Source organism: Eriocheir sinensis, chromosome 31 (genome assembly GCF_024679095.1).
Source record: "Eriocheir sinensis breed Jianghai 21 chromosome 31, ASM2467909v1, whole genome shotgun sequence".
Taxonomy (NCBI): Eukaryota; Metazoa; Arthropoda; class Malacostraca; order Decapoda; family Varunidae; genus Eriocheir; species Eriocheir sinensis.
In genome coordinates this window covers 15,222,671-15,234,615 of record NC_066539.1, presented here as the reverse complement: position 1 = coordinate 15,234,615, position 11,945 = coordinate 15,222,671, and the positions used below count along the sequence as shown (strand labels likewise).

Below are 11,945 nucleotides of genomic sequence, written 5' to 3'. Positions count from 1 at the left end.
TGAGGGCGACCACGTGTAGGAGAGATGCGAAAAAGTTTAGCTTCCCAAATAGAAGCATTGAGCTATGGACAAGGCATGTAGTACTGTACGGTACCAATGATTTATCGTAATTCGTACCAAAGAAAAAATACAGTACTGTAATTTAGTACCGTACTAGTAAATCACACTCATACTGTACTAGTATGCTAAAATATTGTACTGTAATTTCATACCTTATTTCGTACCATATATACATAATGCTGATATGGTAAATCATACACATATAGTACAGTATATGCTACTTTATTTCTATAACAGGGTATATTTCATTGCATTCAATATACTATGAATATCAATAAACTAGGAAAATTATATTACTTTAAAAATAAAGTTACACCTCCTATTTCCAGACGCATTATGTGTTGCAACGCAGCAACATTATTGCATCTATTATGTCTGCCTTTAGACTTAGCGTCGCTCATTTAATATGAAGCGCAAGCCCAAGAAGGTCCTTTTGATGCTGGCTTGCGTCATAGGAAGCCTGACTGCCACTTCAGCAATTTTTTTTAGTTCAGAGTGAGGATGACAGTGCCACCAATGAAAAATATTCTCACTTCTCCCCACCCGTGGAGTGTTGTCGAAGCTCTCAACAACTAGAGAACTTTCATGCATATCAGTGGCTGCTTTGGCCTGAGCTGAGTTATCACCCTGATGCAACAACTTATCGATTATGCTGTCATCACTCTCAGCCTCGGGATCCTCCTCAACACTATTAAAAAAACAAACAAAAAAAACACACCAGGAAGAGAAGACACAAACACCAGGAAGAAAAGACACAACACTTATGACCCTCATCTTAGCTCAGGAATCTTGGGTCTCAACATGTCTTGTGTGGAGGTCTGGTAAGAACTGCTGTGCTGACCTGTCACATGCCTTGAGGTCAGAGCAAATTACTTGCATAGCTACCGCCTGCCACTCCACCTTTAATCCCCTGGAAAGGCTGAGACCTCACTGACCTGACATTAATGACCTTGCCACTCCACTCCAGGTCCCACTGGAGTGCTGGCACATGACCTTACTCACTTCATTAGTCACCTGAATGACCTGATCACAGATGCAGGTGTTCGTCTATTGCTACGAAAAAAGGTATGAAAAAATATTGTACTTTTGTACCGTACCGTACTATTAGAAAAAAATATCGTACCGTACTTTTGCCGTCCTCAGATTCGTACTGTACCGTAAGTTCGCACCGTACCGTACCGTACCATACCGTACTACATGCCTTGGCTATGGAATAGACTGGAGGAGGAGGTGGTCTGTGCAAGATACATTCAAGATTTTAAGGAAAAGTTGGATAAGAGTGGTTATGGAGACGGGACAGCGCGAGCATAGCTCTCTTCCCGTATGTCACAACTAGGTAAATACACACACACACACACACATATACACATACACACAGAGCTCAAGACCAAGAGATTTTATTTGAGTGTTGGCTGTTTCATAATCCCTTTAAACCTAACAAGACACCCATTTTCCTATAGCCTTTCAACCATTACAACCATTAACAAGACACCCACTACCCTCTCCCCATGTCCCTTCACCCATTACAACAACCACTGCCCTCTCCCTATGTCCCTCCACCCATTGCCAACACTAAACGCGCTTTTTCTCTCTCCCGTTTCTCCCAACAGTTTGCGTGACTCTCCTTTCTATTCACCACACAACAGGATGGTGATGTAGGTTTGTTTTTGTGGCTGGGCTTTCATGATAGGGCAGGAGGGACATCAGTCCTGCCCTGCTGTGAGTGTTGATGACAGGATGGAAAATAGATGTGGATAGGGGCTTACCCTTTGCCATCGTCATTAGAATCATCGTCATCAGCTTCTTTTATTAGCTAACCTAACCTAACCTATCCTATCTTTCCCAGCATTGTTTATCATCCCTCCCTCAGTGAAGTGCTTAGTGTTTTCCATTCCTTCTTTAGTAAAGGTTCTAATTCCATATCTATCTACCTACCTCTGTCTACTACCCTCAGTAATGTGCTTAGTGTTATCCATCCTGCTCCAGTAAAGGTTCTAACTACATATCTCTATCTACCTACCTCTATCTAACTCTCCCAGTGCAGTGTTTAGTGTTTAACATTCTGCTCTAGTATAGGTTCTAAAGCCATACCTATCTACCTACCTAATCTACCTCCCTCAGTGCAGTGTTTAGTGTTTTCCATCCTGTTCCAGTAAGGGTTCTGATTTCGTCTCTTCGCCTGGTTCTCTGTTTGCTGTGATTTCTACAATTTCCTAGGCTGCCACTGTGTTCTTTTCATTGTCCAGTTGTTATTAGTTTTTCTACACTTGATTATGACCTGACCAAGTCTACTTTTTCCCTTGATTGCAATTAGAATGTCTAGATTTTTTTGTGTTAAAGCTAGACCATGAACACACACACACACACACACACACACACACACACACACACACACACACACACACACTCACACTCACATCGTAGTGCAATGGTTAGCATGCTTGCCTTACAGCTGAGAGGTCCTGTGTTTGATTCCTGGGTGGAGTGGAGATGGATGGGCAGTCTCCTTTAATCCATGCGTGCTCTCTGTCAACCCAGCTTTGAATGATTCCGGGTGTTGGTCGGGGGTTGTGTCTCACCTTCCTGATGTGTGTGGGTGTGATATGAGGTTCCTGCTGTACCCAGAAATTTGTTACTATGCATCCTCAAGCTCATACAGAGAGGGTACTGTCTGACAATCACGAGTCTAGCACATGATAAGACCATGGGGAATGCCTGCTGACTCCGAGGAATTGGGTTATGTCAACAATTGAGGAATTCACTGCAGTAAGAGCAGAACCACAACCTCCACTTATTCAGAGTTGCCACCACCATTCAGTTCAGTACAGTTTCCTCACTCCTGCATTGTGCCTCTTCCTCCCTTCTCCAGGTATTTGGGAGGACTAGTAAGCTGTTGAAATGTAGGCGTGTTTTGAGAGTACTGATGATTGAATGCCCGCCACTTTAAGCCAGTGTTGTGTTCCCTTAGTAGAGTGTGTTCCTCAGTTACTCTGCCTGAAAATATACCTTACATACCTGGTGGTGAAGTTTGCAGGTCAGAGTTTGAGTGTTTGTCTACTTTGTGAAGACTGTAGCCAGACTTTCAGCTTTAGTGGAGGCTTGGGTAAAAAAAAGAACAAAGACCCTGCCATAACAAGTAATTATAAAATGAAAATTGAAACTGACTCTAACACCAATGCATAAAAAAACATATCTGTATTCTGGTTTCTGGAAGGTTTTACTAAGTGTTACACATGCAGGAGACAATTTTTCAATCACCATGTCTTGAGATTAATCATGAGTTGCATAATCAACTGAGAAAGGTCACTTTGTTTGATAGAAAAATTTCATTACTGAGGAAGCACATGTGGATTTGAATTTATGATGACTGCATTAGTATCAGGTAAGGCTGAGCAAGGCTTTTTAACTCCTTGACTGTGGATTTCCTACAAGAAGATCTCACCAAGCCACAGGAATGGAACAAACAGTGGCTGCTCCAATTCAGTTAAGAAAAATGTAAAGTCCTGCACCTTGGGAGGGGATGTCTAGCATACCAATACAACATGGGAAACACTCCACTATCCACCACAGAGGCAGAGAAAGACCTGGGACTATAATATGCTACCAGGCTACCAGTGAAAGCCAAATCCGTGCCATTCGCAGCGGACGGGTTAACACACATGACAGGCAGCAGTTGACCTCTTTTGTGGCTTCTCATTCTGTTTTCTGTTCCTGTTTTTGCTTTTTTGCCCTTGAGCTGCCTCCCTTGCTGAATAAAAAGCAAAACTCAACAGAAACACTTGATTTTGTCAGGCAAGAAGTGTCATTGCCGAGGAAGTCTATATGAATTCACTGAGTATGCCTTCCAACACCTGACAGGCGTAGTGGTTAGTGTTAGGCAAGGCTGAGCAAGGCATCTTTATACAGGTGACAGCCAGCAACTTATCGGCAAAACTATTTCCTCTCTCCTTTATCTCTGTAATCTTTCCTTCTATTACCACTGCCTTGTTTTTTAAGCTTCTGTTCCCTCCCTCACTATCTATGTATTTGTTTTTCTTTGCTTCCTACCATTCCTTCCTTCCCTCCTCCTCCTCCTCCTCCTCCTACAGTTCACTTTGTTAGGTAAGAAGTCTCATTACCAGGGAAGCATACATGATTTTATTGAGTATACCTTCAAACACCCGACAGGCTTGTACTAGTAAATTCATGGTAAACTCAACACAAAAACAGTTCACTTTGTTAGGTAAGAAGTCTCATTGCCAGGGAAGCATACATGATTTTATTGAGTATACCTTCAAACACTCGACAGGCTTATATACTAGTAAACTCATGGTAAACTCAACACAAAATCAGTTCACTTTGTTTGATTGGCTCATTAGTGAAGAAGCATATATGAATCTACCAAGTCTCCCAGGTTGTTTTTTTTATAGTAAGGAAACAGATCAAGGGCAAAAATAAATGATAAAAAAGCCCGCTAATCACTGCTCTAATGATGCCTGTCTGAAGTATAGTTAGGTAGGTAAGGTCAAAGGTCATATCTCTACACACATGACAGCCACTTACTATATGAAACTCCAAGCTCTTTGTGGGAGAACGATCGGAAGTCCAGCTCGTGATCAGACCATGGTGAATGACACACACACACACACACACACTCATATCCCTAACCAGTAGAGTGTTAGATCAAAGAGCCTGATTACCCCTCCCCACTTCTCTCTCTCTCTCTCTCTCTCTCTCTCTCTCTCTCTCTCTCTCTCAACTTTACGATTTTAAATATCTCACCCACAGTTTTCTCTGAATGGGGTTGTGCATAACTTTTTTTTTTATTTGTTTCTTTTATATATTTTTTTTATTTGTTGCATCGTGGAGGAGGTCGCCGGTGTAGGAAGGGCTACGTAGGATGTGTCATGGGGTGGGGTGGGATGTGTCATGGGCTGGTGTGGGATGTGTCATTGGGTGGGGTGGGGTGGGATGTGTCATTGGGTGGGGGGATGTGTCATGGGGTGGGGTGTGTCATGAGCTGGGGTGGGATGTGTCATGGGCTTGTGTGGGATATGTCATGGGCTGGTGTGGGATGTGTCATTGGGTGGGGGGGGGATGTGTCATGGGGTGGGGTGAGGTGAGGTGAGCATGGAAGTCAGACCCCTAATCTCAGACGCTTGAATACGGATCACAAAGGAGATTAGTCCTGTTCTCAGGAGTGTATTTTCACGTTCATGGTGCAGAAGTATCGTCAAACTATCACAAGGCTCATAAAACTACCCATGGAAACACAACTAACACGACCTCTACCAAAGCCTCATCAAATATGCATGGATGGGTGTGAAAGTCTCGGTATGTTTGAGACTAACGACCTCACGACAGTCGAGATTTGTCTAGTGTCATCCACCGCCTTGTCTCTGCCCTCACCGCTGAACTGGACGTATCTCGGTTCGCAGTGGTGGCGGTGGTGGTGGTGAAGATTATGACGCAACGGAGGTACCTGACACGGAACGCTCCTTCAAGACCTTTGTTTCATCATAATTATGCGGATTTCCTTATCTCTTATGTTGCATACACTATCGCGGTGTTGAACTGAAGGAGAGAGAGAGAGAGAGAGAGAGAGAGAGAGAGTATAAGTTCATATTCTTCAACGTATCGGACTCCCATTACGACTGTTTCCCAGGGCCATAGAGAATGTTGACCAAGTTTTCGTGGATGCCCTCCCCCGTTCGAGATGCAGAAGTCGAGTAAAGCAACACTGGCGTCACAAAACAGTCCATCAGAGCCTCGGCAACTTCTTTAGACGATAAGCTTTTCAAACAGGCGAACTGAGCCTCCGAGACGTTTTAAAATACTTACCTTCAAGACTTGCAGTGAACGCCTCGTCAATCAATACCTCCGTTTAATTAATCTTATGCGTCATCATCTTTTACATCGTGCAAACTATCCTGCCAAGTCGGGTGATGGTGGCGCCGCAGAGAGAAAGAGGTGTAAAGATTGTGCACTAATTTACTAGTGAATGAGTTGTCGCCGTGAGTGATCGGGAACTTGCGAGAAATTCATTACAGTGCCAAGCCTCCACGAGAGACACGTATGGATGCCGTAGACTTGAAGAGGAGAAACTATTGGTGTATTTATATATGACATTTCTCAGCCTTTAGTTATCTGAGGACCCTGGCGAGCGAGTCTTGATATTGAAACTCCTCTATTGAACTGCAGAGCTTTCCCGAGAGACACGTGTAGATGCCGTAGACTTGAAGAGGAGAAACTATTGGTGTATTTATATCTGTCATTTCTCAGCCTTTAGTTATCTGATGACACTGGCGAGCGAGTCTTGATATTGAAACTCCTCTATTGAACTGCAGAGCTTTCCCGAGAGACACGTGTAGATGCCGTAGACTTGAAGAGGAGAAACTGTAATTATATCTGGCATTTCTCAGCCTTTAGTTGTGGCGAGCGAGTCTTGATATTGAAAACTGAACTGCCAAGCTTCTACGAGAAATACGTGTTGATGTCGCAGAGTTAAAGAGTAGAAACATTAGAACATAATGAGTCTGCAAGAGGTCGGTAGGCCTATGCAAGGCAGCTCCTGTAACCCTAACCCCACCTAACATTACTATCCGTGAATTTATTTAATCTTTTTTTTTTGTCTCGTATTGGCACTCACAATTATCGTATTGACGCTTACATGTATTGACACTCATTTTGTGGTATGTATGTCCCTGGCATTTCTCATCCTTTATTTAGTTAAACGAGTCTTGATAATGTAAACCCTTAATTGAACTTGTAACCTTTTTCTTTCATGCAAGTATTCGTCTGTTTAGTTGCTGAGGGCAGTGGCGAGCGAGTCTTGATATCGAAAACCCTTTACTGAACTTGTAACCTTCTTCTTTCATGCAAGTATTCATCTGTTTAGTTGCTGAGGGCAGTGTCGAGCGAGTCTTGATATCGCAAACCCTTTATTGAACTTGTAACCTTCTTCTTTCATGCAAGTATTCATCTGTTTAGTTGCTGAGGGCAGTGGCGAGCGAGTCTTGATATCGCAAACCCTTTATTGAACTTGTAACCTTCTTCTTTCATGCAAGTATTCATCTGTTTAGTTGCTGAGGGCAGTGGCGAGCGAGCCTTGATATCGCAAACCCTTTACTGAACTTGTAACCTTCTTCTTTCATGCAAGTATTCATCTGTTTAGTTGCTGAGGGCAGTGGCGAGCGAGCCTTGATATCGCAAACCCTTTACTGAACTTGTAACCTTCTTCTTTCATGCAAGTATTAATCTGTTTAGTTGCTGAGGGCAGTGGCGAGCGAGTCTTGATATCGCAAACCCTTTACTGAACTCATTATAATTATCAGTTTTAACGGAACATGACCAACGTATAGTGTTATAAGATATATATGCGCATGGGATACAGTGAATAGTAAGTTGGGAGCTTACGCAATAGCTTCGCGTGACCTCTGTGCTCATCTCTGTCGCAAACATTTTATAGTATTGCTTTAAAACACAAGCAAGATCAGTCCAGTTTTTCCATGGCGCACAGAAACATGACACGTGTAGAAAAGATTGATGATGTAATGGCAACGGTGGATTGTGAGGACCGCCGGGGTGGTGGTGGCGGTGGCGGGCAAGTTGGCACTGTTGAGTAATGATGATGGGGCAACTCGGGGCATGTGAGTCGGGTCGAGCGCCAGTCGTTGGTGTGCGCGCGGTGAGAACGGTGGCAAGTGCTCAAGGCTCGTCTGCTCGCACAGAGAGATAGTGAGGAGCGCACGCATACAGGCACAAAGTGAAGGCACGATGCAAGGAGGCAACGAAGTGTCAAGGAACCATCACCACAGTGCCATGGGCTTCCCTGACCCATTACGGACGCGACACAACTCCCTCACCACGCACCATGACCGTATTAAGGAGGGGACGGCCGCCCCCCAGCACAGTGTGAGTGGGGCGAGGGCCTTGGCGGGCCTCGGGGGGCGCACGGGGGCGGCGGTGGGCACGCTGGTGATGGTGTACGGCTCGGCGGAGACCTGTGCGAGGACGCAACAGTGTGGATTAACGTTCATGCCCAATGTCTATCCGCCGGCCCACCGCCACCACCACCGCCATGACCAGGACCAGGACCAGGACCACAGGTAAGCCATCGGGGCACACACACACACACACACACACACACACACCACACAGTGGAAAAAGCCCTGCTCTGTCAGGATCCAGCCTGGAAGGCGGAGGATCGCCTCCCGTTCAGGCTGGTACTTTTCCGCTGACAAGGAGTGGTCACTGTCTCCCATTGAGCAAGGTGGATGGGGTGTGAAGGTCCCGGCAGCACCCTGACATTGACAATAATGAGGTTGCTGTAATCGGGAGGGAACTTGCTGGCGAGGACGAGTCCAGCCCGTGATTAGGGCATGGTGAATTACACACTTCATGACAGTTATCAGTAGTAAGGTCTGTAACTAGGGAGCAGGACTCGTGGATTCGGTTTAGAGAAAAAAATGAAGGTGAAAGGGAAGGACGGAGAGAGAGAGAGAGAGAGAGAGAGAGAGAGAGAGAGAGAGAGAGAGAGAGAGAGAGAGAGAGAAAGAAAGTTTGCTTATCTTGCCGTCTGGTCATAAGCTACTGAAAAAGTGTTGACCCCGTGCAAGGCCACGACCGTCACATTGAACACTGCTCTATACCGGACAGTGAACTAGAGTCAGCCGGGCCGCCGAGCATCACCAGACCACAAGTCAGCTGATGAACGGCCGGGGGACGCTCTGCATACATATCGCGGGCCACACATCGCTCAGGGTTACCAGATTGTTGTACTCACCCCAAGACGTATTTATCGGGGTCTGACTAAAGAAGATATTGCCTCAGTAAATAATCGTTTTCAGTCGAACATATTGTTAAAAAAGTTGACTATCGATATACTTTATGCGCGTAGGAAGGATAAATCAACGTTCCCATAGAGTTATATGACTAGCGAACATAGAATGGAAAATTTATCACAGATGTGAGAACGCTGAGCCACCAGTCTCAGGGTCACACGGCTGACTAGTGGCTATTCCTGCATTCACGGGGAAGGGGACGGAAGAGGAAGACGCTGAGGGTCGTATTTTAAAACATTTCGTCGCCCAAGTTCACATATTGGACATGGCTTTCGTAGGAGCTGTAGGCTTTTCCAGGGGTAGTTTTATGACCCTGGTGGTAGTTTGACCCTTCTTCTGTGAGGCCCGTGTTCTTAAACGTCTCGGCACCTCACTTCGCCTCTTCAAAAAGGCTCTCGTGGAAGTTATTAGGATTTTAATGGACTGTTTTGTAATACTAGTAGTAGTTTCACACGATGTCTGCAGCTTGAACGGGAAAATCACCCATGAAAACTGATTCATCATCTCTGTGGCCTTGGGAATTAGTCATGATGGGAGCCTGAGTCGTTTGATAATATGGACCTGAGAAGCAAGATCGGTTTGGGTTAGCGAGGCATCTTGAATCTCCTCTCTTGAAAGTCCAGATTACAGGAAGGAGGGCAAAATAAAGGCTGTTCTAGAGTTTGCCAGTGAAAGATGAAAGAATGACCATACTCTTGCATTAGAGGGTTTGGGAGCATTGTTTTGGTTGGTTAGGCGTCTTGATTCCCCTCTCCTGAAAGTCCAGGTCATGAATTGGAGGAAATATAGGGCAATAAAGGCTATTTCAGAGTTTACCCGTGAAAGATGAAAGATTATACTGTGAAATTCTTGCATTAGGGAGTTGGAGAGCGTAGAGGATCAGTTTGGGTCAGTGAGGAGTCTTGATTCTCCTCTCCTGAAAATCTTGAGTCATGAACAGATGGAAATAAAGTGCAGTTAAGGCTGTTCAGAGTTAACCCGTGAAAGAGATGAAAGAATGACTAAACTGGCTGATTCTTGCATAAGGGCGTTGTGGAGCGTTGAGAGGAAGAGGGGTGGAGGTAGGCTATGCTGTTATCGAGTTAAAAATAGTGATAGTTGTATGAAGAGGATAAGACGCAACATTACTACGTCGAATTTTAGAGGAAGATAATAATCAGAGAGAGAGAGAGAGAGAGAGAGAGAGAGAGAGAGAGAGAGAGAGAGAGAGAGATGAAGTAAAAAAAAAAATAAAAAAAAAACTTGCCAGCATGAGCTATATTTTTTCAATTGGTTAATATTATGGGACTAAAGGATAAGAAATACATCAATATCAATACACGCACAAAAAAAAGAATACTTATCAATACCAACAAAGGCATTACAAAATAGTGAAAGGCGGACTGTATAGATAGAAAGACGTAGAGACTATTCTGAAACGCTTTCGGAGCTCATAAAAAAAATTGTCCTAAAGCCACAGAGGAGACTGGTCGGGCTTTCATGTTTTTTTTCGTATCCAAGGTGCAGAAGCTGTGTCACGCTATCACCAGTGTCATAAAACTACCCATGGAAATGCCCACAATCTCGACTTAAGTTTTATCAAGTGTGGGTATTTAAATCCCTCAGAAAAGCCTCACAGAAGAGCATAAAAGCCCTAATACGCAGAGGGTCTTTCTGAGGCGCATGAACAACACGGGAAAGAAACGGAATAAAACATGGAGGTAAGGATTCAAGATTATACAGACTTTGTACTGTTTAAAACGTTCTCCTCACGGCCCGTTTCAAGCCCTCTAGTAGTGCTGAGAGCTGTGTTCCTTCCTCTAGCATATAAGCCATTGACAGCACTATCTGACCCCTCTCCTCTTGGATGTTTGGCATATTCAGGGGCCTGGTCGTTGGCCCCAGCCCGTCATGGCGCAGGCAAGTGTTTATAGTGGCGCCATTGCTTAAAACATCCTCCTCACTGCCCGTTTCAAGCTTTCTAACAGTGGTGCGAGCTGTGTTCCTCCAGCTCGCATGTAACTTGTTGTGAGTAGTATTTGCTTCCCCTCTTCGTAAATGTTTGAGATAGCTCGTTAGTTATAGTCCGGCTCTGACACTGTGCCTTAGTATTGCTTAAAACATTCCCCTCTCGGTCCGTTTCAGGCTTTATAACTGAGCTGAGAGCTGTGTTCCTCTCGCTCGAATGTAACTTGTTGAGAGAAGTATTTACTCCCTCCTCGTAAATGTTTGGCATAGCCTTTTAGTTTCATTACGGTTGTATGTCTTAGTATTGCTTAAAGCATTTCCCTCACGGCCCGTTTCAACCCTTCCAACAGTGCTGAGAGCTGTGTTAGGTCCGCTCTCATGTAAGTCATTGACAGCACCGACTCCCCTTCCCGCGGATGTTTGGCATGGTTTGTTAGGTGTGTTCCGGCTCAGTGTCTTAGTAATGCTTAAAACATTATCCTCATGGTCCGTTTCAAGCCTGTACTGAGAGCTGTGTTCGTGTTCCTTCCTCTAGCTCTAGCATATAAGTCATTGACAGTACCTGACTCCCCTCGTGGTGGATGTTTGGCATAGCTTGTTAGGTGTGTTCCGGCTCAGTGTCTTAGTATTGCTTAAAACATTCCCCTCATGGCCCGTTTCAAGCCTGTACTGAGAGCTGTGTTCGTGTTCCTTCCTCTAGCATATAAGTCATTGGCAGTACCTGACTCCCCTCGTGGTGGATGTTTGGCATAGCTTGTTAGGTATGTTCCGGCTCAGTGTCTTAGTATTGCTTAAAACATTCCCCTCATGGCCCGTTTCAAGCCTGTACTGAATGCTGTGTTCCATCCTCTAGCATATGTCATTGACAGTACCTGACTCCCCTCGTGGTGGATGTTTGGCATAGCTTGTTCGTTGTATTCTGGCACTGTGCCTCAGCCTTATTAGTCACGCCTCGTCCCGTGCCTATAGCCGGCAGCCACGAGTCTAGTCTGTGAGTCGCCTCCAACGCCACATCCGCCAAGCTCGTACTCATTGAAAATACGAGCATGAGAGGGGCTTACAAGAGATAGATCAGCTAGCCAGCCAGCCTACACGGGGCAGCTAAACCTAAACACC

At 44.9% G+C, this 11,945-nt stretch overlaps 1 protein-coding gene across 4 annotated transcripts in view; it reads left to right on the top strand.

Annotated features, from left to right (window-relative positions):
* Positions 1–11,945, top strand: part of LOC127005941 (calcium-binding mitochondrial carrier protein SCaMC-3-like) — a 43,985-nt gene that overhangs the window by 5,294 nt on the left and 26,746 nt on the right. For 2 of the 4 annotated variants that reach the window (XM_050875382.1, XM_050875385.1), the window contains exon 4: positions 1,671–1,715. The exons of 1 other annotated variant lie outside the window; for it this stretch is intronic. In XM_050875382.1, coding sequence (XP_050731339.1) covers positions 1,671–1,715 — 45 coding nt within the window. Of the gene's footprint in view, positions 1–1,670; positions 1,716–7,672; positions 8,148–11,945 lie in introns of those variants that run through there. One more of the 4 variants, XM_050875384.1, reaches the window with a different exon arrangement.